General features: G+C 41.5%; 2 protein-coding genes across 2 annotated transcripts in view; one reads left to right on the forward strand and one right to left on the reverse strand.

Annotated features, from left to right (window-relative positions):
• Rad50 (RAD50 double strand break repair protein) overlaps nucleotides 1-26,183 on the forward strand; it is a 60,242-nt gene that overhangs the window by 11,292 nt on the left and 22,767 nt on the right. The window contains exons 6-20 of the mRNA XM_038326978.1: nucleotides 1,654-1,782; nucleotides 2,006-2,171; nucleotides 4,000-4,193; nucleotides 4,711-4,917; nucleotides 6,270-6,452; nucleotides 7,899-8,056; nucleotides 10,575-10,750; nucleotides 11,821-12,058; nucleotides 15,603-15,792; nucleotides 16,521-16,647; nucleotides 16,928-17,121; nucleotides 18,743-18,853; nucleotides 20,364-20,456; nucleotides 20,529-20,642; nucleotides 25,888-26,015. Coding sequence (XP_038182906.1) covers nucleotides 1,654-1,782; nucleotides 2,006-2,171; nucleotides 4,000-4,193; nucleotides 4,711-4,917; nucleotides 6,270-6,452; nucleotides 7,899-8,056; nucleotides 10,575-10,750; nucleotides 11,821-12,058; nucleotides 15,603-15,792; nucleotides 16,521-16,647; nucleotides 16,928-17,121; nucleotides 18,743-18,853; nucleotides 20,364-20,456; nucleotides 20,529-20,642; nucleotides 25,888-26,015 — 2,408 coding nt within the window. The remainder of the gene's footprint in view (nucleotides 1-1,653; nucleotides 1,783-2,005; nucleotides 2,172-3,999; nucleotides 4,194-4,710; nucleotides 4,918-6,269; nucleotides 6,453-7,898; nucleotides 8,057-10,574; nucleotides 10,751-11,820; nucleotides 12,059-15,602; nucleotides 15,793-16,520; nucleotides 16,648-16,927; nucleotides 17,122-18,742; nucleotides 18,854-20,363; nucleotides 20,457-20,528; nucleotides 20,643-25,887; nucleotides 26,016-26,183) is intronic.
• LOC119813551 (60S ribosomal protein L7a-like) lies at nucleotides 2,630-3,708 on the reverse strand. The gene is made up of 2 exons (XM_038328903.1): nucleotides 3,686-3,708; nucleotides 2,630-3,452 (listed from the first exon to the last, which is right to left on the reverse strand). The coding sequence occupies exons 1-2, from the start codon at nucleotides 3,706-3,708 to the stop codon at nucleotides 2,645-2,647; spliced, it is 831 nt and encodes a 276-aa protein (XP_038184831.1). The 3' UTR covers nucleotides 2,630-2,644.

Raw genomic sequence — 26,183 nt, forward strand, 5'->3', positions numbered from 1 at the left:
GCTTTAATCGGTGATATGGCTATTATTATTTGTAAGATTACTTTGTTCAGACCTTTCTCTTAGCTAACAATAAACATTTGGGGTATAGGAGGCAACAACATAAAGGAAGCTCCTGTTTGTATGGTGATTACATGTAGATGGAGGAAGGGCTGCGTCCGCCACCCGGCTAGCTTTATACCCGAAATAATTACATGGAAACTGTATTTATTTAAATACTGCCTGGTCCATTAGTTTCAGCCTCTTATTGGTTAATTCTCACATCTTCCTTAAACTCATATTTAGTAATCTGTGTAGCACCACGAGGTGGTCGCTTACCAGGAGAGATCTTAACCTGCATCTGTCTTGGAGAGGAGAAACATGGCAACTGCCTATGGCGACTGCCTGAAGCGTCTGCCTGACTCGGCTTTCTTTGTCCCACAATTCTGTTCTGTCTACTCTGCCTACCTAATTTTCTGTCCTATTAAAGGGGCCAAGGCAGTTTCTTTATTAATCAATGAAAGTAACACATAGACACTCCTCCATCAATTACAGACTATCCATTAGTATATAGAATATAAGATATATTACTAGCATGATTTATTTTGTTCCTTATATTTTATGTGTGTGAGTATTTTGCCTGTATGTATATCTGTGCAGCACAGTTATGCCTGGTGCACTTGATGTGTGGAGGCAGAAAGATTGCGAATTTAAGGTCATCTTTGGCTACATAGTCACTTTAAAACCAGTATGGGCTACATGAGATCCTATGTAAACTAGAACAATGTGGTAAGGAGGGCTCCTTTGTCCCGGCTGCCCAGAACCAAAATAATCACACAGAAACTGTATTATTTAAAACACTGGTTGGCCCAGTAGCTCTAGCTTCTTATTGGCTAACTCTTACATATTAATTTAACCCATCTCTATTAATCTGTGTATTGCCACGTGGCAGTGGCTTACCAATTCCATTTGGCTCCGGCAGGGCTACATGGCTTCTCTCTGACTATGTCCTTCTTTCTCCCAGCATTCAGTTTAGTTTTCCCTGCCTAACAACAACAAGAAGGGCTGGAACTATAGCTCAGTGTTAAAATGCTTGCCTGTTATGTATGAAGCTCTAGACCAAGCCTCAGCACTTCATCATCACCATCATCGCTAGACATTTGAGAATTCTCTTCTTAAAATGTATTATTTCAGAGGCTGGATTGAAGGCTTAGCAGTTACGATGGCTCACTGTTCTTGTAGAAGATCCAAGTTCAGTTCCCGACATTCATATCAGATAGCTCACAATTGCCTGTAACTCTAGCTCCAGGGGATCTAACCCCTGTCTGACATGCTTGGGATGTACACAAACACACATACATGTATACATAATTAATAACAAATCACTTCTTGGTCTTTTGATTAGGAGAAAGTATAGTATCTGTTCTTATCAGGGTAGCAAAAATAGTTAAAATGTGGCATTTTACAGACTGTAACTGTCATACCTTAGGAGCAAATGACTCATGTGGGAGTTGATGAAAGCAGGGTATGGGCTTTATGGTGTTCTGAGCACTTCACATAGCATTAGCCCTAAATGGTGGTGTCTTATTAAATGGTCCTTGCATAAAACTTACGTCCATTTCTCAGTGATGGAAACCACAATGGAGTCATTCATGTAAAATTTGTCTTTATTTGCAGAATCGTTTGAAAGAAATTGAACACAACCTTTCTAAAATCATGAGACTTGACAATGAAATTAAAGCCTTGGATAGCCGAAAGAAACAAATGGAGAAAGATAATAGTGAATTAGAACAGAAAATGGAAAAGGTTTGTGCTCCTAAGTTTTGTTCTGTTTGAAAATCAGGGACTATCATAATGAATTGCATTGATAAACCCTTTCATCTCCACATTTTGGGGAAAATGTAAGCCTGAATCTTGATGTTTGTGATACCTCTACTAAAATGGATATTGACTAAAATTTGTTTATATTTGATGTGTCAGGGTGGTTGTTATAGTAACACAGTACGCCGTCTATTTTGGTTTGACACAGGTTTTCCAAGGGACAGATGAGCAACTGAATGATTTGTATCACAACCACCAGAGAACAGTGAGGGAGAAAGAAAGGCGCTTGGTAGACTGTCAGCGCGAATTGGAGAAGCTGAATAAAGAAGCCCGGCTCCTCAGCCAGGAGAGAGAGGAGCTGCTGGTGGAGCAGGGTGAGGCACAGACCTTCTAGCACATTCATTTCCTGCAGGAGTGCAGACTCTCCACAGCATTCAGTCTCAAAAGGCTGTTTGGTGGGCTTCATTTCTATAGTATTCTGAAATGTTAAAGTTGAGGACATAGGACACAGCAACCAAAACACGTGGTTGCTAAGGCTGGTGGAGAGAAGGGACAGGAGAAGCTGGGTGTGCTTATGGCTACAGAATAAGAAGGTTCTTGTTTTTTTTTTTTTTTTGTTTTGTTTTTTTTATGGTTTTTCGAGACAGGGTTTCCCTGTAGTTTCTAGAGCCTGTCCTGGAACTAGCTCTTGTAGACCAGGCTGGCCTCGAACTCAGAGATCCGCCTGCCTCTGCCTCCCGAGTGCTGGAATTAAAGGCGTGCGCCACCACCGCCCGGCTAAGAAGGTTCTTTTTTTTTTTTGGAAGTTTTGTAATTATATTTATGTACAGAAAACTCAGCAGTACATTTAACCCAGTTTAGTGGCGAGTTCTTTGGCCTTTGCCTTTTCCAGCTTGGCAATTCGAGCCACAGATTTAGGACCCAGGACGTTGCCTCCCCAGTGGTGGCGGATCTCATCATATCTGTCGTTGTAGTTGGTCCTAATAGCTTCCACCAGCTTGGCCAGAGCACCCTTGTCTTCCGAGTTAACTTGTGTGAAGGCAACAGTGGTGCACGTCTTCCTATGGACCAACCGCCCCAGCCTGGCCTTTCCCTTGATGATGCAGTAGGGGACCCCCATCTTCCGACACAGGGTGGGCAGGAAGACCACCAGCTCAATGGGGTCTACATCGTGGGCAATCACCACCAGCTGAGCCTTCTTGTTCTCTACCAAAGTGGTGACTGTATTGACGCCCGCTCGAAGGACAGGTGGTCTCTTAGTTGGCACATCCCCTTTGCCAGCAGCTTTCTTCTCAGCACGGGCCAGCAGCCTTTGCTTCTTCTCCTGCTTGGTCTCTGGCCTGTACTTGTGGGCAAGTTTAAGCAACTGGCTAGCTGTTTGCCGGTCCAGGGCCTGGGTGAACTGGTTAATGGCAGGAGGAACTTTGAGCCGCTTATAGAGGATGGCCCTCTGCCGCTGCAGCCTGATGTAGCGGGGCCATTTGACGAAGCGTGTGAGATCTCTCTTGGGCTGGATGTCCTGCCCAATGCCAAAGTTCTTAGGCCTCTTCTCAAACAAAGGATTCACCACCTTCTTCGCCTCCTGCTTCTTCACGACGGCGGGGGCCGGGGCCACCTTCTTCCCCTTGGCCTTCTTTCCCTTGCATCTTGCCGGGCTGGAGGAGAGAGACGCTAAGAAGGTTCTTATGGTGTTGAAACTGTTTAGTATCTGCACTGCTGTTTGGATATGTAAACTGACATGGGATAAAATTAAATAGAATTTGGGCTTAGACGGTTCAGTGGTTAAGAGCACTTACTGCTTTTCCAGAGACCCACATTGGGTGGCTTACAGGCACCTATAACTCTGATTCCGAGGATCTAGTGCCCTCTTGTCTCCATGGGCACTCACACGTGTGTGGCACAGACACACATAGACATCAACAAAGAATTTAAATCTTTTTAAAAAGTTACATGAAACAGTGCATACACACAAATGAATACAAATAACACTGGGGATAAAGATAGACCTAATGGTTCAACAATGTCAGTATACAGTTTAGACTTTATACAACAGTTTTACACTTTTCATTAGAGCAAAGTGGGCAGAGATTTTTTTTACAAGTACATATGAATTTACTGTTAAATTAAAAAACTTAAAAAGTTAAAAACAACTAAAAGGAGTTTTTTTTTGTTTTTCTTTTGTTCTTTTTTTTTTAAATAAAGGTCGTCTACAACAACAGGCAGATCGCCATCAAGAGCATATCCGAGCCAGAGATTCATTAATCCAGTCTTTGGCAACACATCTTGAATTGGATGGTTTTGAGCATGGACCCTTTAGTGAAAGACAGATTATAAATTTTCATGAACTTGTGAGAGAGAAACAGGAAAGAGAAGCTAAAACTGCCAGCCAGCTCTTGGTAAATATCTTAAAATCCAGGTTCCATAGGTGATTTGATAAACTTTTTGTTATTTGTTTGTTTTTTGAAACAGGGTTTCTCTGTGTAGTCCTGGCTGTCCTGGCACTCGCTCTGTAGATCAGGCTGACCTCAAACTCAAGAAATCTGCCTGCCTGTGCTGGAATTAAAGGTGTGTGCCACCACACCTGTGTGATTTGATAAACTTTTTAAGTGAACCTGACTTTGTCACATTTTTAGGTGAGTGTTTGACTATTAAGTAGAAAAGAAAAGTTTTAGAAACATTTAATTAATTCATAAGGCTATAAATAGGATCAAAGTGTAGAGCTATGATTTTTTAAGTAAAATTTATTTTTGAGGATAACTACAAAAACCTTGGCTCACAGTTACTGATGGTCACTTCTGGGTAGTGCCTTTCACGGTGTTAGAAATTATTTCTTGTGTTTTTTATGTTACTTTAAAGGGAAGTTTCCTTAGTTGCTTAATGAAAGACTTACTAATGTGTGCTCTTGGCATTTAGAATGACCTTACAGAGAAAGAAACTTTGAAGCAGAAGCAGATTGATGAGATAAGGGACAAGAAGAGTGGACTGGGAAGAGTGATCGAGCTGAAAACAGAGCTCCTCACCAAGAAACAGAGCGAGCTGAGGAATGTGAAGAATGAGCTGCAGCGGCTGGAGGGCTCATCGGACAGGATTCTGGAGCTGGACCAGGAGCTCACAAAAGCGGTAAGCTGTCCAAGTGACCCAATGGCCCCTGAGCAGTCTCAGGTCTAAGAAACCTGGAATCTTCCACTCTGAAGTGTCTTCTATCGCTCGCCCTGGGATTGTGCCCTTTCAGTTAATAATCCACATAAATGAACTTATTTAAATATCTTGGTCATCAGCTCTTTGATTCTAGAAACTGGTGGGTTAAAAATGAGGATCAGCAAGAAAACTTTAAAAAATACTTGTGTTCAGACTTTCAAGCTTTAGATTCTCAAAATCAAAGTCTTCTTTGGGTGTGTTTGAGAGATGTTCCAAACACAACCAAGTGAGGTAATTATTACAAGTCCTCAGTATTTGACCTGAGTTAAAGATTGGGTACTTTTTTTTCAATTAGTTTCCACACTGAGATTTTATGTGATTAACTTGCTACTGCTTTTTCTATGGTAAACAAATTTACCTGGCCATTTTCTTGCGAGTTTTGAGTTTTCTTCCTTGATCCTGTCCTCTTCTGTCACATCCCCGTTTCTCTTCAGAGTAAACATCCTAATTGCATGTCAGAGCTCTGGGTCCCCCCTCCGTGACTTGAGTGAACTGCTGTGTCTGTGTAACTGGCTACTGCAGTGTACATTTTTTTCAGTTTGAAGTATATCACAGTGTTGTCAGGATGGGGAAGTGCCAGTGAGGGGCCACATCCCAATATTTGTGGTTTCTACATGCCGAGCAATGTAGTGAGCGCCATAGGGACTTAATGAACACCTAAATAGTGACTAAGTTACTAACCCATCTTTGTGGATACATTTCTCCTAATTCTTTTCTTTTTTAAAAGATTTATTTTTTGTTATGCGTATATTTGTGTGGGTATGTGCAAGGGAGTCCAGGTACTGAACGAGGTCAAAGGCTTTGGATCTGTCACTGCGAGCTGCCTGACCTGGGTTCTGGGAATTGAACTCGGGTCCTCTGGAAAAGGAGGATATGCTCTTAACCACCCAGCCATTTCTCTAACCCCTCCTATTTTTTTTTTTTTCTAATTTTCATTTCTCCTTTCTGTTAGACCCTTTTGGTTTATTTACTAATTCTCTGTCATTCAAGTTCATACAGTAACCTGAATAAGTGTTTTCCCAAAGCGTATTTAAGGTTTTTTTTCCCTCTTTTGGTAATAAGCAGGAAGTAGTATTTTGATGCTCTTAGGAATGACTTTTGGTTTTAGTGGGAAAACTGAAGGCTTATTAAAAGAAAGAACCACACATCCTCCAAAAGTGGAAAGAGCTGCTTCAAAGCAGGTGACCCTGAGAAGTGATTCCCTTTAACTTTGTCATTTATCTTAATTCTGGCGCAAAATATGTAAATGTGCGTGTGCTTCAATTATTGATTAGGAACGTGAACTAAGCAAGGCTGAGAAAAATAGCAATGTAGAAGCCCTAAAAGCAGAGGTAATAAGCCTCCAAAATGAGAAAGCTGACCTGGACAGAAGCTTGCGGAAGCTGGACCAGGAGATGGAGCAGTTAAATCACCATACAACAACACTCACGCAGATGGAGATGCTGTCCAAAAACAAAGTATGATTTTCCTTCTGTGTTCGCTATACTAATTGGTGTTTAAAATAGCTCATCTTCTGTGAAGTATTGATTTGGTATTGGCTTTGTATTTATAGGTTATAAAAATGGGCTTATAAAATAGACTTTTTTTCTTTTGGTTTTTCAAGACAGGGTTTCTCTGTAGCTTTTAAAGCCTGTCCTGAAACTTGCTCTGTAGACCAGACTGGCCTTGCCTCCCGAGTGCTGGGATAAACGGCACACGCCACCACTTCCTGGCTAAAATAGACTTTTAAACTTAAAACTTTTGTTTTTCTTTTCAGTTGTTGTCACTGTTTTTGAGATGAGCTGTAGCCTGTCCTGTTGTCCTTGCTGGCCTCTAACTGTGGACTCAAGTAATTCTCCTGCCTCAGCTTCCTAACTGGGAATATAAGCATATGCCATTACCTATATATGTCTTAATAACAGAAAGCCCAGAAATACAAACACAAAAATGTGTTCATTGTTGGTAACTTTTAACATGCAGATGTTTAAAATTTTTATGACATTAGAATTGTTGTTCTGGCTTAAAAAGACCATCCTGGGACCTGGGAGGTGACTTGAAGGTAAAGACACATGCTACCAAGTATTCACACCTGAATTTAATCCTGGAACTCACACAATAGAAGGAAAGAGCCAACTCCAGAGTTGTCCTCTGATCTCCACGTGTGCATACAATTTTTTTGTTTTTTATTTATTTTTTTAAAAGATTTATTTAGTTTGTTTGCAGTGTTCTGTCTGCATGTATGCCTGCAGGCCAGAAGAGGGCACCAGATCTCATTACAGATGGTTGTGAGTCACCAAATGGTTGCTGGGAATTGAACTGAGGACCTCTGGAAGAACAATCAGTGCTCTTAACCCCTGAGCCATCTCTCCAGCCCCCTACAATTTTTTTTTTTTTTAAAAAGACAGTCATCACTCCAAGTCTTTAAGAAGTTTTGTATTTTCTGCTTGAATTTTTATACTTTTCATTTTTAAATCAGGAACCTTACTCATTCCAGAATTTATTTATTCAATGTAATTCATTTTTAAAATTCTACTTATTATTTAGTATGTGTTTCTGAACACACACTTGCTTTGTAGCCCCCTGTTATGGTGCACACCTTTAACTCCAGCAGCAGAAATAGACAGATCTCTGTGAGTTGCTGGTCAGCCCAGTCTATATAATGAGTTCCAGGCCAGTCAGCACTACTGAGTGATTCTCTGTCTCAAAAAAAGTTAAAAAGAAAGATAGACAGTGTTTGAAGTTGGCTCTCTCCTTCCTTCATGTGGGTATCAGGGATGAAATCAGGTCCTCAGGCTTTTGTGCAAATGTTTTGACCTGCTGAGCCATTATGCCAATCCCCAGAATTTTTTATGTTCTTAATAAAATGTGGAGATACAGGCTTGACTTTTTAAAGTTGATTTGCTTGTTTTATATTTTCATTATAGACTGACAAAGATGAACAGATCAGAAAAATAAAGTCTAGGCACAGCAGTGAACTGACTTCCCTGTTGGGGTATTTTCCTAACAAGAAACAGCTTGAAGACTGGCTTCATTCTAAATCCAAAGAAATCAATCAGACCAGGGACAGACTTGCCAGCCTGAAGTGAGTTGCTAAAACATTGCCATTGATATAAATCTCCTTATTTTGTGCTTTTATTTTTAATTGTTTTCAACATTCATTATTATGAAGTGATATATTCAGTTGACTTTTTCTTCTTCTGGCAATTTAAATAAAATATAATAGGAGTAGATGGGGCCTCTTGTCTCTTAAAACTGTAGAGAAGAATCGACACCTGAAAGTTGCATTCTGTCTCTGAACAGCACATTGCTGAGACTTCCTCAGATGTTCCAGTAAGTGGTTGCTAGGTAACAATATTTCTCATAAAATTTCTGGGGAGATAGTGGATTTAATTTTGGCTATATTAAGTTTATGGTGTTTTCCCTTTTTTTGTTTGAACAGGGTCTTACAATGTAGCCAAAGCTGATCTCCAACTTGAGGTCCTCTGGCCTCAGCTTTGGAGTATTGAAATTATAAGGTATATATCACAGTGTCTGGCTCAAATTTGTATCTTTGGAAGAGTCTTTTAGTGAATAGAATATTTAAGTTCAGGAAATTGTAAGTTGTTGCAGTTTGTTAGAAAGGATAACCAAAGTAATTGGTATAAGTCATGTCACCTTGAAAGAATTGTACAAAAAAGGGGCAAGTAATGTCTCATAGGGTACCCTTACTGCCAAGTCTCAAGACCTCGGTTCCATCCCAGGGACCCACATGGTGGGAGAAAACTGATTCCTGCAGGTTGTCCTCTGACCTCACATGCATGCTCCCCACAATGACAAAAGAAGGGGGGTACAGCTAAATACTAGGAATAATCGCCTTTGGCCAGCTAAGGAAAGGAAGCTAGCAATGAAAGCAGTGGCTATTTGGGGAACACAGATGAGCCAGCAGGAGTGGTGTCTGGGGTGCCCTGGGAAGATGTTTCCTCAAGGAGAGGTTAGCAGTATTTGGTGCTTCCTGGAGACCGGATAGTTTGAAGGCTGCACTTGGCCTTAGGTTATTTGTGTGACAGAAGCGTCTTCTGTAGTCCTTTTTGTGCAGAGCTTGCAGTGACTCACAATGGACAGCGCTAAGTTCCATCTGTTCTGTTGTGTTCTTTCCCACTGGTTTTAAAGAATATGGTAAATACAACACACAGAATTTCGAGACTCTTGTGCGTCATGACTTAGAAAGCTAAAATCTCCAACACATGAGCGTTGAAATTGACTAGGATGATGATTAAGAGTTGAGATACTACTGAGTTTATTAGTAAACAATTTTTTTTTTTTTTTTGGTTTTTCGAGACAGGGTTTCTCTGTAGCTTTGGAGCCTGTCCAGGAACTAGCTCTTGTAGACTATGTTGGCCTCGAACTCACAGAGATCCACCTGCCTCTGCCTCCCAAGTGCTGGGCTTAAAAGCATGTGCCATCACCGCCTAGCTTAGTAAACAAAATTTTGATGAATGAGGGGGAATGAGTGAGCAAGGGCAAGGAGATGACAGCAACAAGAAAGGCAAAGCAGGCATTTAGAGGCAAGTCAGGAGTACTCTGAAGGAGACCCAGTGGAGGGGAAGTGCTTTGCTCATCTTTTCTGTTTCTCCTTAGAGCCAGCAGGTGGCTTCCACTTGCTCAGGCCTATAATCTAGAATTTAAGACAGTGAGCCCCAGAAATACAGCACAATTCTGCTCCTATATGTTTATCTGGGAGTGGGTCCATGCTCAGGATTGGCAAATGGGTCAGTGTCCTAAAGGGAACATTCAACCAGAAGATTCAATTAGAGCATCAGGGTGTGACTGGAGTATAGCTCAGTGGTAGAGCATGCTTGAGGTCCTGAGTTCTATCTCCGGCACAAAACTATAAAAGATACAGGAAAGAGGACTGAATAGATGGCTCAGAGGTCCTGGATTCAATTCCCAGCAAACACATGGTGACTCATAACCATCTATAATGAGATCTGGCGCCCTCTTCTGGCCTGCAGACACACAGTACAAAGCACTGTACATAATAAAGAAAGATTTATAGGGGCTGGAGAGATGGCTCAGTGGTTTAGAACACTGCCTGTTCTTCTAGAGGTCCTGAGTTCAATTCCCAGCAATCACATGGTGGCTCACAACCATCTACCGTGAGATCTGGTGCGCTCTTCTGGTCTGCCAGCATACATGCAGACAGAGCACTGTATACATAATACATAAATAAACCGTGTGTGTGTGTGTGTGTGTGTGTGTGTGTGTGTGTGTGTGTGTAAGTATTTGGTAATACCTAACTCCTTTAAATGATTTTTGGCAAAATTTATTTTGTATCTCCTTTATCAAATTTTTCATATTTCTAGGAAGCTGGAGAGAGCTCAATGGTTAAGAGCACTGGTTGCTCTTGTATTGGACCTGGGTGTAGTACCCAGCATATACACGGTGGCTCACAACCACCTCTAACTCTAGTTCCAAGGCATTTGACACCCCTTTCTGACTTCTTTGGGTAGAAAGCATGTATATGGTGCACATGCATACATGGAGGCAAAACATTAATACACAAACTAAATCTAAAAAAAATTTTAAAATTTTCAAATAGCCTACATTTGTTTTTATTTTAGCAAAGAACTAGCTTCAGCTGAACAGAATAAAAACCATACAACTAATGAGCTGAAGAAAAAGGAAGAACAGTTGTCCAGTTATGAATATAAGTTGTTTGATGTTTGTGGTAGCCAGGATTTTGAAAGTGATTTAGACCGGCTTAAAGAAGACATTGAAAAGTCCTCAAAACAGCGAGGTAAGTTGTCACAGTTTCTATTTTCAAGGCTCTTTGCCTTTTGGACATTTTATAGGTAACTGCTGAGGGTCAGAGGTTTTAAGGTTTATTTTTCAAATTATTTTTATTTGTGTGTATGTGCATGTGAGTCGGGTATCCACAAAAGACAGAGGTGTCCAATCTCCCCTGGAGGTAGAGTTGCAAGTGACTGTGAGCTGTCCAGGCTAAGTGCTCAGCGTACCAAAGTGCTCTTAACTGCTGAGCCACCCCATGGCCCACTCCTATAGGATAGGAGATTTTATTTTATTTGTTTGTTTAGGTTTTTTGAGACAAGAGTTTCCCTGTGTAACCCTGGAAATCACTTTGTAGACCAGGCAGATCTTGAACTCGGAGATCCTCCTGCCTCTGCCTCCTGAGTGCTGGGACTAATGGTGTGTACCACTACCACCACCTCCTGGCAAGGACAGGAGGTTTTATAACTTTGTTATGGATCCTGACTTGAGCTCATTCTGACTGTGCAGCTCACTATGTGAGTTGTGGCTTTGGGCTTACTGAATCAGATTTATCATCTATAAAACGCAAACAAAGCTATAAACCATGTAGAATGTTAAAAAGGAGTAAATGGGGGCTGGAGAGATGGCTCAGTGGTTGAGAGCACTGACTGCTCCTTCCAGAGGACCCAGGTTCAATTCCCAGCACCCACATGGCAGCTCACAACTGTCTGAAGATCCATTTGCAGGGGATCTGACACCTTCACACCAATGTACATAAAATAAAGTTGAATAAACCATAAAAAGTATTAAGAAAAAAAGTCAAAGTCAGATGCCATGTAGCTGCTGAAGGAGAGAGATGCAAGAACCTTACCTAGTCTGTGTATCAGCCTAGTGATACACAGATTAATAGAAATGGATTAATTTAAAAAAATTAAAAAGAGTAGATGAAATTATGTGTGTAAGAAATGCCTGACATATAGAAAGATTTCAGTAAAATGTTGTTATGCCTTTTGTATGATACCAAAAAATTGTAAGAAAAATGATTATATAAGAAAATATATGTATGTCTGACTGGAGATTTCTTTATTTTTTAAATAGCCATGCTGGCTGGAGCCACAGCCGTTTACTCCCAGTTCATTACTCAGCTGACAGATGAAAACCAGTCCTGTTGCCCAGTCTGTCAGAGAGTATTTCAGACAGAGGCTGAGTTACAAGAAGTCATCAGTGACTTGCAGTCCAAGCTGAGGCTTGCTCCCGATAAGCTCAAGTCAACGGAATCAGAACTAAAGAAAAAAGAGCGGCGCCGTGATGAAATGCTTAGGCTTGTGCCCATGAGGTAAACCTAAAGTCATGGGGCTGGTGTAGCCTTTTCTCGGGGCATTCCTGAGACTTGGCTCGGGCCATAAGTTGTGACAGCTTTTAAACTGGTTACTGATGGCATTTTCCAAACCTCACGTACAAAATATGAAAAGTTCTTCCAAAAGATAACTTTAAAAGTTTTTTTTTTTTTAAGTACGTGTGGATATTTTACCTGCGTATATGCATGTGCACCACATATGTGCCTGGTGCCCACAGAAGCCAGAAGAGGGTATTAGGTCCCCTCAGACTGGAGCTGCCATATGAGGGCTGGGAACTAAATCCTGGTCTTCTGGAATAGCAGCCAGTGCTCTTAACTGCTAAGCCATCTCTCCACCTCACGCCCCCCCCCCCCCAAAAAAAAAACCCAATTTTTTAAAATTATATTTCAGTTATTTGGTATGGGTATGGGTGTACCTTGCCATTTGTGTGGAAGTCAGAGGACAGCATTGAGAAGTCTGTTCAGACTTCCGCCATGTGAGTCCTGGGGTCAGACGTAAACCGTTAGGCTTGATGGCACTTTTACCCACCAATCAGTCTCATCAGCGCCCAAAGACAGCTTTAGAATATGTTTTATGTCGTTCCCACTTTTGAAGAAGAACAGATTATTTCTGTTGTTACTGTGTCTTTCATATATACTAGAAATTTAGGCAATAGTCTGTTAAGTAAAATCTCATGAGGAAATACATGATTCCTATCCTGGTGTCTCCTAGAACATAGAGTTCAAAACCAGTAAGACACGTACACAGGAGCTGGTGGTCTAATCAAGGAGGCAAGCTCTCAGAATTAGACAGAGCTGGGCTTAATAGAAGCACTTGAAAATGGTGCAGACAGAAGTGCTAGTTCAGAAGAAAGGAGCCTGGGGGTGTAAGAGTGAGATAAGCTTTTTGAAAACATGGCAGGAAAGGGGGTGTAAAGCCTCGAGAAGTTTGTGTGACTTAGTTATCAGGGCAATAATAGGGGAATTTGAACCATGTACAAACAAGAGAGGAACTTGCCTTAGACCACATCCAAAGTGTTATCTCAGGATTGAGGCGTGATTTTTATGCCTGGTTCCTATAAGTTGGAAAGATGGGGCTGTATTATGTTCACACCTGCTGTAACTACTGCTAGATAAGGAGCCACCCTAAAGTCTTGATTGTGTTTATTAATATGTTGAATAGATCAGGGTGAGAAAATCTCTGGAAGCTGAGAAGCCACAATCTGTTGTCCAGAAAAACTACAGAAGAGTTTCAGGAAAATGAGGAAAGTCTAAGGAGATTGCTTTATGGCAGCCAGCTTCTAAAGTGGGCCCCATAGTCTCTCGGTGCTCATGTGTAGTTCCCTTTCATATGTGGCAAGATTGGTCTGTGTGAACTGAGAAAGGCCAGAAGTAGCTTTACCTGGTGGTTCATACCTGTAGTCACAGCACTTCACAGGTGAAGGCAGCAAAATTCAGGGCCATCCTCTGCATAGTAAGGTCAGTGCCAAATTGAACTACAAGGGACTTGTCACAATCAATCAATAAGACAGACAGAAGTGATAGCCTGTCCTTGTAAGATTATGTTACCTAAGGTACTATGGCTTTCAACCATTCTAGTCTGCCGTGTTCACGTAGCTCTGTGGAGAAGTCTGCATGGTGGGGACTGGAGGCCTTCCTACTGAATAGTGAGTGTGGAAGCAGAATTTGTAGCTTGATCTTGAGATGACTGTAGCCCTGGCCAAATAGCTTGGCTCCACCTCCCTGAAAGACTGTGTCAGAAGCAGACCTCCTGATCCTCTTATCTGTGAGCAGTAACTGGTACTCTTTTTTTTTAAAGCTGCTTGGTTTGGGGGTACTTTATTATGCAACAATAGATAACTACTATATGCATCAAGAGAGAAAAACCAGACTGTTAGAGCCACAGAGAAGGTGATAAGAACATACAGCAGTAACTTGCGATTGAAAAGGAAGAAAAGGTAATATCTAGAAAAAAAGATAAATTAAAGATAAAACTTAAAGCTGATAGAAAGTGCACACGAGAAAATATGAAGTTGTTCTATCATACTGAAACATTTCAAATGGTACAAGGTAACATGCTTGTTATATTGCAGGGCTCCTGGCACAACTCCCCTTTTCAGAATAGCATTTCTTAATCATTGCCATGTCCTGTGATTGGTTACTTTGCTGAATGAAGGATGGTACCATTTATTCTAGTCACTGCTGTGTCACTAAATAACAGGGAGGACCTACTGTCCTTCCTCGTGGTTCTGTAGGATGGCTGTCATCTGGGTCTTGCAGGAAGCAGCAGTCATCTATGGTTTGCTGGTGCTGGACATTCAGGATGGCTGATCCTGACTGCTGGCCAGGAACCCAGCTGAGGGATGTCATACAGCATGCTTTCACATGGTCTCTGCGTGTGTCCTGGGCTTTGGTCAGCAGTACGGCTGGGTAATCAAGTACAATTATACCAAGAGATGGGAAGCTGATGCTTTGTGAAGTCTCTCTCTCTCTCTCTCTCTCTCTCTCTCTCTCTCTCTCTCTCTCTCTCTCTCTCTCTCTCTCTCTCTCTCTCTCTTTTGTTGTTGTTGTTTGAGACAGAGTTTCTCTTAGCTTTGGAGCCTGTCATGGAGCTAGCTCTTATAGACCAGGTTGGCCTCAAACTCGCAGAGATCCGCCTGCCTCTGTCTCCCGAGTGCTGGAAGTAAAGGCGTGCGCCACCACCGCCCGGCATCTCTCATTTTCAAGGACTTATATTTTTGTTGTTTTTATTTCAGTATACATGTTGAGGGGGCATATGCATACACCCATAGAGGCCATAGGCATTGAATACCCTGGGAGCTGGAGTTAAAGATATGTGGGTGCTGGGAACTGAACTCAGCAACAGTGCTATTTCGTTAGTCTTCTCATCCCTGTTCTTAGGATCCTACACGGCATTTAGTTCTTTCCCCATAGATTCCTACAGTCTGTGTGCAGCAACAGTGTGTTAGCCTTTGGTCTCTTTTGTGGCCTTGATGAAGCTTTTGATGGGTACAATCAGTCAGTTTGTAAAATATCTCTGCTTGGCAACATTCCCATAATAATACTGCAAAGTTATCAATGGCTACTGGCATCAGTAGACAGATGTTTGAAAAACAAGGATATTCACCTATTCTAAGTGTATTTCTTTTAAGAGATTTTTTTTTAATACAAAGAAAAAAGTAAAGCCAGGCGGTGGTGGTGCATGCCTTTAATCCCAGCACTCGGGTGGCAGAGGCAGGCGGATCTCTGTGAGTTCGAGGCCAGCCTGGTCTACAAGAGCTAGTTCCAGGACAGGCTGCAAAGCCACAGAGAAACGCTGTCTTGAAAAACCAAAAAAGAAAGAAAAAATAAGGCATTTTACAGTGGAAAAACATGGATGGCTAACACCATTCTGATCAAGTGAATAAGGTAGACCTCACAAATAATAAGCATGCTGACATCATTGAGCTACTGACAGGATGTCCTGGAAAGGGCTAGCATAATAACCTCACTTTCATTATGAAGAATGGCAGCTAGATTGATTTTCATTGTGTTTTCTCTTAAGGGAAAGCATAATTGATTTGAAGGAGAAGGAAATACCAGGATTAAGAAACAAACTGCAGAGTGTCAGCGGAGACATACAGAACCTGAAGACTGGCATAGAAGAACAGGAAACACTCTTGGGAACAATAATGCCTGAAGAAGAAAGTGCTAAAGTATGCCTCACAGATGTTACAATTATGGAGAGGCTCCAGGTAAGCTTACTGCAGCTTAAAGTAGAAAAATTGACCTGTGGGGCTTGAATGTGAAATGTGAATGTGTTAGAAACAGTAGGTGGAGCCCTGGACAGTGGTGGCATACTCTTAGTCTCAGCACTCTGGGGATAGAGGCAAGCAGATTTCTGTGAGGTCGAGACCAGCCTGGTCCACAGATCAGATTCCAGAACAATCAGGGCTACACAGAGAAACTCTTCTCTTTAAAAACAAACAAACAAACAAACAAAAAAACCCAACACAATAAAAAGCAGTAGCTGGGCATGATGGCTTAACACCTTTAATCCCAGCCCTGCCAGCACTGGGGAGGCAGAGGCAGGTGGATTTTTTTAAGTTCAGTAACCAGCCTGGTCTACATAGCAAGTGCCAGGCCAGTCACGGCTACACAGTGAGGCACACACTCTCTCTCTCTCTCTCTCTCTCTCTCTCTCTCTCTCTCTCTCTCTCTCTCTCTTCTCTCTTCTCTCTCTCTTTCTTTCTCCCTCTCTCCACAGTAGCTAATTTTCAGGTACAGATAACTGATTAACTAATTTGTATAGATTCCTAGGCTTAAAGTATTTATAAACTATGGATATTGAGGCATAATTCATTTACCTTATTTGAAGTACCAGACCTTAATTTCACTTTTTATCCTGTTAAACTTGGCTTTAAAAGGGCTTGAATCATGATAATGCAGTAAGTCTCTTAGAAGTAACTGTTCTGTTCTTAAGATGGAGCTGAAAGATGTTGAAAGGAAAATTGCACAGCAGGCAGCTAAGCTGCAAGGGGTAGACTTGGATCGAACTGTCCAGCAGGTTAACCAGGAAAAACAAGAAAAACAACACAAAGTGGATACAGGTAATGAGTGTTTGCTCACACCCCACATGCATTCATTCTCCCTCTCCTTTCCAAGTGTCATTTCTGTTTCTTTTCCTTGTGCAACAGACCTGGAATTGTTGAGCCTGATGAGCTGTGCTCTTTCTCAGTGGTGCCTGCCCTGTGACTGGGTGGGGATAGCAAGCAGGGCACCCTTGTTGCATGTTAGAGCCCACTGCATTTCAGCCTCTGAATTCTTTACACTGTAAGAACTCAGAGGGTGATAAGTGCCTTCTGTACCCATCCATATGTTTCTGTTCAGTTTCCAGTAAGATTGAATTGAACCGTAAGCTTATACAGGACCAACAGGAGCAAATTCAGTGCCTGAAAAGTAAAACAAATGAGCTGAAATCAGAGAAACTGCAGATATCCACAAATTTGCAACGTCGTCAGCAAATGGAGGAGCAAACTGTGGAATTGTCCACTGAAGTTCAGTCTTTATACAGAGAGATAAAGGTAGGAATGCACATACATGTTTTGTAACTTAGTCCAGACACAAAATTCCCTTTATTGGTGTTAAGAGACATAACTGTGGTTGCTGTGAGACTCAAGTGAAAGTGTTACGATGATTCTTCATGTGTGGGGTTTTTTTGGGGGGTGGGGGTTTCAAGGCAGGGTTTCTCTGTGGCTCTGGAGCCTGTCCTGGAACTAGCTCTTGTAGACCTGGCTGGTCTTGAACTCACAGAGATCCGCCTGCCTCTGCCTCCCGAGTGCTGGGATTAAAGGCATGCGCCACCACCGCCCGGCTTCATGTGATTTTTGAGTGGCAGAAAGATTTGCAAGAAAGAATTGGGTCGTGTAAAGAAGAACCAAGTATCTGGTTAGATAGTGAATTTCATGTGACTAGAAGTGGTCAGATTGTGACTGGCTATAATTACATATGAATTCTTGTCCCCAAGTGTTGTATCTATGACAGACACCCGTATGTTAGCACTGCTCCATTCAGTCCCACATGTGATTTCAGACTGCTTGCCAGTACAGTGAATGGGCATGGGGTACTGCAGGCCCTGGAATGCACCTGCTGGCTTTATCTCAGTGCATCAAAGCAAAGGTCCTAATCCCGGTTTTCATGATTACAGTCACTCATTCAGTAGGCACTATACAAGTTACCCAGTCTATTTAGCAGTAATTGCTATAAATGCTCCTTTATTTCTTAAATAATTCTGGATTAAGTAATTTGGATTTATACTACAAAGTAGTATTACTTTGCACTAGTGTTGACTGGTTATAAATGATTTTTACTTAAAATATTGAGTATCTCCCAGCCCTGTTGAGATAGATTTAAAAAAAAAAAAAAAGTTTCTTTGTGGAAAAAAGAAACTGGGATTTCAGAATGCCCATGGCTGTCCAGAGGAAGCAAGGTTGGTTGTCAGAAAGGTCTTCTGATGGGAAAGTACTTGGCTCTCTACCACACCACCATCTCCCTGAATGAGAAAACACACCAGTGTTGAAGTCACAAATGTCTGTGTCTTCCTGTGTCTTTTAGGTTCAGAACATGCTTTAAGAGTTCAAGGTTCATTTTTTAAACTGTGGTTATCATGTGTTTATGTTCAACGCAATGTCACAAGGGACTTCTGATTAGTATAATAGTTTGTCATTTGAAAGTCCCCTTTCTTCCAGAAAATCATCATCAATCAGTATGCTGTTACTACCATGAAAATAACTGCTTAGCTGACATGTAAAGAAGAATGCCACACTGAGCAAACCTTCCTCGTCTTTGATCACATAGAGCTGACATAGTTCCCTGTTGAACTCTTGAAGATCCATGCATAAGCTATATGGTATAATTGGAATCATGGCTAGATGAAAAATGTAGTCATTTTAGTAGAGAGTCATTTCTGGAGCTGGGCTAGGTTAGACTCTTGGCTACTACATTTACTTTGTGACCTTGAACAAGTTATTGTTTGTTTGCTTCTCTGAAGCATGTGGATAAAAATATCAGTGCCATCTTCACAACCCTGTCAAGAGATGCAAATAAGTTAAAGCCTGACACCTGGGATGTGTTTTCCTGGGGCTGTGGAGCCTGGCATCTGAAATAAGGTAATGAAGTGACTGGTCTGGCTTTGTGTGTGCTCAGGATGCTAAAGAGCAAATAAACCCTTTGGAGACAGCACTGGAAAAGTTCCAGCAGGAAAAAGAAGAATTAATCCACAGAAAACATACAAGCAACAAAATGGCTCAGGATAAAGTAAGTTCTTGTTTATATATTTTGTTTACCCAATGCCTGTGTTAACCATTTACAGCACTATTATTTTCATAAATTAAATAACTAGATAAGGTAAATAGTATTTTCAGGTTTGTGATACTATTTCTGTTTTTGCAATGCTGGACATTAAACTCAGGGCCTTGTGAATGCTAGAGTAGCACACTTATCACCAAGCTACACCCCTTGCCCTCATGACGTGTGTGTGTGTGTGCCACATGAGTATTCCTGTGTGCGTGCCATGCATGTATACACAGAACAGAGCTGGAGGTCTTCTGTCACTCTCCAGCTTGTCTCCTTGAGGCAGTCTCTTACTGAACCTGAGCCTCACTGGAGCTGCCTGGTGAGCTTCCAGGAGCTGCTGTCCCCCGTTCCGTCCCACCCCCAATGCTGAGGTCACTAGCCATGCCTAGTTGTTGTTTTTTCTTTTTTTTCACATGGTTGCTGGGAATTTGAAGTTGGGTCCTCAGGCAAGTATAGCAAGTGTTCTTACCCACTGAGCCATGTTATAATTTTGGATTTAGAAAATTCTTGAGAAAAGATTCAACTTACCAGCACTCAGGAGGCAGAGGCAGGCAGATCTCTGTGAGTTTGAGGCCAGTCTGGTCTACAAGAGCTATTTCCAGGACAGGTACCAAAGCTACACAGAGCCGGGCGGTGGTGGCGCACGCCTTTAATCCCAGCACTCGGGAGGCAGAGGCAGGCAGATCTCTGAGTTCGAGGCCAGCCTGGTCTACAAGAGCTAGTTCCAGGACAGGTTCTAGAAACTACAGGGAAACCCTGCCTCAAAAAAAAAAAAAAAAAAAAAGCTACACAGAGAAACCCTGGGTGGGGGGGAGGATTAAGATGAGGTACTCAAAAAAAAAAAAAATTGAGATGAATCCATTTCTATTGATGATTAAATGGAACACTTGGTTTCAGAGTTCTTTTTTAAAAGCAAATTTTACTCTTTGAGTATTTGTATATCATGTAATACATTTTGATCATATTTATCTTCCCACTTTTAACTTCCCACTCCTTCTACTAGAATTCCTCCTAGATCCACTCCTTTTCCTTCTCCCTTCAAACTTCATGTCCTCCTTTTCTTTCCATTGTGACCCACCAAATCCAGTTTGCACCAGTCATGTGCTGACACATGTGGGGCCATCCTCTAGGGTATAGTTCACCTACCAGGAGCCCCATCCTTAGAGAAAACTGACTGCCTCTGGTTTCTGATTTCCAAACCAGTGTTCCATTATGCTCTCCTACTCATGCCCTTTGTCAGATCCTGGTGATTTTTTAAATTATTTATTTACTTGTTTGTTTTCTTGAGACAGAGTCTCAGTATGTAGCCTGGGCACTTGATATGTAGACCAGGCTGGCCATGGAGTCATAGTGATTCTCCCTCCCAAGTACTAGGATTATGGACAGGAACTACTATTCCTAACTCATCTAGTGTAGAAGTTGTTTTGGCTTTGTGTGTACATGTATAAATTTAATAAATGTCTTCCCACAGATCAATGATATCAAAGAGAAGGTTAAAAATATTAATGGTTACATGAAAGACATAGAGAATTATATTCAAGATGGAAAAGATGACTATAAAAAGGTAATTTAGAACAAAATTATTATTTGTTTGTTTTTATTTTCATGCACTTAATGAATCTTTTTTCTTTTTTAGCAAAAGGAAACCGAACTTAATGAAGTTGTAGTTCAACTAAATGACTGTGACAGACACAAAGAAAAGATAAATAAAGAAATGGGAACCATGAGGCAAGATATTGACACACAGAAGGTAGGGCTTCTGCTATGGTAGCACAGCGCTGTTACTGCAATAAGTTTTTTATAATAGAAGATAAATTAGATGGAAATGCAAATGGGAAAATACATTTTTTTTTCTTGTTGTTTGTTTGCTTTTTCCTTTCTCTTTTGATTTTTTTTGAGACGGTTTCTCTGTGTAGTCCTGACTGTCGTGGAACTCACTCTGTAGATCACGCTGACCCCCAACTCACAGAGATCCGCCTGCCTCTGCCTCCCAAGTGCTGGGATTAAAGGCGTGCACCACCACCACCTGGCTCATTTTTATTTTCAACAAAGGGCTCTCAGTAGTAAAAGTTTAAACATATAAAAGGCCAGGCATGGTAGATCTAGTCTTTAGTTCTAGCACTCAGAAGGGAGAGGCAGTTGGATCTGTGTGAGTTGCAGGTCAGCTACGGCTACATAGTGAGATCCTGTCTATTAAAAACAAAACAAAGATAAAGATAAAAAATTAAATACCCCCTCCTATTTCCAGTCTCCTTCCTAAATGTTGCTACTATTAGATTCTTGTTTGATCTTAAAGATGTGTTTTATTTCTGTATCAGTCTGTATATAAGTGTAGGTTTATGTGTATTTATACTTAAGTTTATATGTATTTCTTACATTTGAATTATTTTCTGTCTTTTCAGCTAATATATTTTGAACTTACATATTAACTCATAGGCTTTTTTTTTTAAGTTTTAGATAGATCTCATTATGTAAGCTAGGCATAGGGCCTTAGTTCAGTGTATCCTTAAAAGTTATCTATAAGGAAAATAGAATGTTCATTTTAGAGTTGATTTGTGTCATTTTCTCTATTAAAATTAATTTCTACAGTAAGATTAGATTGAGATGTTATCTTTGCCAGTAGCCCAAGCCTTTAATCCCAGCAGAGGCAGAGGCAGTTGGATTTCTAAGCCAGCCTGGTCTACAGAGCCAGAGCAAGGACAGAACAGCCAGGTTTCTTCTACACAGAGAAGAAACCCTGTCTCAAAAAACTTAAAAAACAAAAACAACAAAAAAACCCCTTACCTTTTAAGGATTAGCCAGATCAGCTTTCTTCTATGTGTCTGGCTGTATCACCAAGAATTTTTTATTGTTTGTTTCTTTGAAACAAAGTCTTGCAGTCCAGGCTGACCTATAACCAGTTGTATTGCTGGGCACCTTGAACTCCTGACATCTTCTCCCACCTCCCCCACCCCGTCTTCATGTCCCAAGTCCTACGATTATAGGTACACACAATCACTCCCAGGCATTTCAAAAATGAAATACCAATACAAGGCTTATCTGCCTGACCTAATACATATATCTGGAATGTCTGCCTGCAGGGTGAGCCTTCCAATTGGCTGGGAGCCTGGATAGGACAGAAAAGGATGTCATCTCTGTCTCTTGAGCTAAGATACATTATTATATATGTATATGCATGAGAGTGTATATGCCTGCCGGGGCCAGAAGAAGACTTTAGATTCATTGGCTCTGGAGTTACAGATGGTTGTGAGCTAATCAGTATGGGTGCCAGGAACCAAACTCCATCCTCTTCAAGAGCAGCTCTTGTTCTTTTTTTTTTTTTTTTTTTGATTTTTCGAGACAGGGTTTCCCTGTAGTTTCTAGAGCCTGTCCTGAACCTAGCTCTTGTAGACCAGGCTGGTCTCGAACTCACAGAGATCCGCCTGCCTCTGCCTCCCGAACAGCTCTTGTTCTTAACTGCTAGACCATCTTTCCAGCCTTTTAGGACACACTGCTTTTGCTCTTGGACATCAGAACTCCAGGCTCTTTGGCTAGAGATGTAGCACACAAGGGGCTTGGATCTGATCACTAGCACTGCATAAACTGCATGATGTCACACACTGTAATTCCTGCACTAGAGTGGTAGAAGCGGGAGAAAGAAAGAGTCCAGAACTTAGACTAGTGGCCCCTCAGGTTCTCAGCTTGTCACTGCACTGTGTTTCTCGCATCCTGGAATTGCTGAGTTTGCAGACCGCTGGTAATGAGCTTTATTACCCTCTGTAATTGTAGGGTCAGCTGTCCTAACGAATCCCCCCATCTGTGTCCTATGGGCTCTGTCTCTCTGGAAGTCACCATGGCCAACTGTGTGCATTGCTGTATCAGCTGAACTCTGTGACTGGGAACTCACTGATTTATGTGCTAGTTTAAGTCCAGTCAAGTTTTATCTTAAGTAATTTGAGGGGCTGGAGAGATGGCTTAGTGTTTAAGAGCACTGGCTGCTCTTCCAGAGGTCCTGAGTTCAATTCCCAGCAACCACATGGTGGCTCACAACCATCTGTAATGAGAGCCGGTGCCCTCTTTAGGCAGAACACTGTATATATACTAAATAAATCTTGGGGGAGAGGAGTAATTTGAAATCTGCCTCCCTTTTTTCAATGAAGGCATATATATGAAGGGGGAAGTAGAGCCGATCTTACTGGTGAGCAGCAAGCATAGTGGCACACACTTAGAATCACAGTGCTGGGGAGGCAGTGAATGGCTGTGCCTAGTGCTCACTGTTGAGTTCCAGTGTCCCTGAGAGAACATGCCTCAAAAACAAGCAAACAAAAAATACTGAAGTAGATTGTGAGGAGTGACACTCAAAGTTTTCTTGGCTGCCACACATACATATAGATGTGTGTGACACACACCCAGAAACCATCAAATAGAGCCTAACAAAGAAGAACTTTTAAGTAACCTATTTTTTCCCTTTCTTTATCTTATTCTTTATATTTTGTGAGCTACAATTAGAATTCCAAAGGAAAATTGGACCCCACAGCTTTTTACAACCAGCTACTGAGCCAAGTACTGTTCTGACTTAGTCTCCACAACGACACTTTACAGTCGGTGGCATTATCACCATAGTCCACGCAAACTAAAGTAAGAATGGAAGCTAACCTAAAAGAAATACTTGTCTGATGATTGTGTGCAGTCAGATTGGGAATGTTGCATAAGAATCCGTTTTAACTACAGTGTGTGATGGCTTTTTATAAAGAACCCTTCCATGCTGTCATGAAAGTTCAAATGTTAGATCACACCAAATGAAAGCAGCCTTTCCATGTTCCTTATAAGGATAAAAGCTCGGTTCTCCATGGTAAGGCTTCAGCGAGCACAGCTGTCTTCAGCGTGTCTTGCGTTGCCTCAGCCACTGAACCTTCACAGCCATGTCACCTTGGCTGCCTTTAGCTGTTTACATTAATACCTTTCATGAGTTTGCGCAGTGGTAGCCTTCACTTTTCCCTTTCTCTCTGGCTGACCTAGAACTCATGATGTAGACCAGACTGATCTTTTTTTTTTTTTTTTTTAAATATTTATTTATTTATTATGTATACAATATTCTGAATATGTGTGTAAGCCTGCAGGCCAGAAGAGGGCACCATACCCCATTACAGATGGTTGTGAGCCACCATGCGGTTGCTGGGAATTGAACTCAGGACCTCCGGAAGAGCGGGCAATGCTCTTAACCTCTGAGCCATCTCTCCAGCCCCGACCAGACTGATCTTGAACTCACAGAAATGTTCTCGCCTCTGCCTCCCAAGTGCTGTGATTAAAGGTGTGCACTACCACACTCAGTTTTACCATTCTTCTTAATAATTTCTTAAAAGCTTGGCGGTGGTGGCGCACGCCCTTAATCCCAGCACTCGGAAGGCAGAGGCACGTGGATCTCTGAGTTCGAGGCTAGCCTGGTCTACAAGAGCTAGTTCCAGGGCAGAGCAGACTCCAAAGCTACAGAGAAACCCTGTCTTGAAAAAATAAAAATAATAATAATTTTTTTAAAACTAAAAATAGTGTTTCTTGGGAGCACAGTTTGATTTGAACCTTTAACACGTGAGAGAAAGCCCTGTCTCCTACCACCCAGATACTTCACGGTTGGAAGCAAGGTAGTGTCAAAACTTTCCCTCCTGCTCCTCCAGCACTGAGTTTCTGCAAGACTTTTTCCCCTAAATTCCAGTGTCGGCTTCTAAATTGTCTCCTAATGTGTGTCTCTTGTAATTCACTAGGAAAACTATCAAGATAGTTGTTTCTCATTCTTGCCAGGTAACAGAATGTCTTCTTAAGGATTAAGACCACTCAGCATCTCAGCATCAACAGCCAGTTTCTCTTTCTTTCTCTCTCTTCTCTCTCTTTCTTTTTCTTTCCTTTTTTTCTTTTTCTTTCTTTCTTTTTTTCCTTTTTCTTTCTTTTGTTTATTTCTTTTTGAGACAGGGTTTCTCTGTGTAACTGCTCTGGCTTTCCTGCTCTGTAGCCCCGGGTGGCCTTAAACTCACAGAGATCCATCTGCCTGTCTCTGCCTCCTAAGTACTGGGACTAAAGATGTGCACCACCTAGCAACAGCCTGTTTCTTACTCTTGCAGGTCAACAGGCAGAAACATCTCAGATTCACAGCTGTGTTACTCCCACTCCCTTGTGAGATTGTGGGTGAAGTAGCCCTCATTCAAAGTGCTTGGCCTTAGCAGTGTTTTCCATCTTGTATTTCTTCAGATTTTGTAATAATTACATAGACTCTACCAGTTGAGCATCCCTAACCCAAAAATCTGAAATGCTGCCAAACCCATTGAGGATTTTAGGTGTTCAGAGTAGGAGCACTCAGCTGTGTTTGCCAGCCTGGAGGCCGAGACTGTGTCTGATGCACACTCTAAAGTGTCTGGTGGTCCGGACACGCTGGAGGACACGAATAAGACTGGGGATAGCGCAGGGGAGACTCCAACAGTTTATACTGATCTCTTGATTTGTTGAAGTTTTATTTTTATACCATAGGAACATAAATATTATACATGTTAATGAAGTCGTATACTCTAGATCAGCAGGCTATATAGCAGGGTTCCTGGGGAAGATGATCAAGGTTGTAGGCATGAAATATGTCTGGGCCTGGTGTGGTGATACACACCTTTATCCCAGCAGTTTGAGACAAGAAGAAAATAACATCTGGTGAATTTTTCCACTATCCATTTTGTGTATATAAAATGATCACGTTTAATGACTTTTTACCAAATATATCAGTATTTTATAAATAAGTACACAAAAATACATGCTCTACTCAGTTATTAAGAGGCTTACCTCTGCCGAAGAAGAGTTCTTGCATCATCGTCATGAAGGGGCAGTGCAAGCTGCTCTCCTTCCTGCCCCTTCTGTCCCACTGGTTGAGTCTCCTTCTGGTCAGTTTAACGTGATTGTAGAGAAGGCAGGGTATCCCTGTCTGTCAGCACCTGCCTGTTAGCTTGTTTATTTTTGTTGACTGACACAGTGTTTATGTCTAGATACAAGAAAGGTGGCTACAGGATAACCTTACACTAAGGAAAAGAAAAGAGGAACTAAAAGAAGTTGAAGAAGAAAGAAAACAACATTTGAAGGAGATGGGACAAATGCAAGTTTTACAAATGAAAAAGTATGTTTCAGTAAATAGTGTTTATTGTTTATTTTTGAGGTCTCCTTAAACAGCCCAGGCTGGTCCCAAACTCATGGTGTTCCTGCCTTTACCACTCAAGAGCTAAAATTATGTCCATGATCACCGCACTCAACACAAAATAGTGCTTTTGTTTCAGTGAAGGTTTTT

The sequence above is a fragment of the Arvicola amphibius genome, chromosome 4 (genome assembly GCF_903992535.2).
Source record: "Arvicola amphibius chromosome 4, mArvAmp1.2, whole genome shotgun sequence".
Taxonomy (NCBI): Eukaryota; Metazoa; Chordata; class Mammalia; order Rodentia; family Cricetidae; genus Arvicola; species Arvicola amphibius.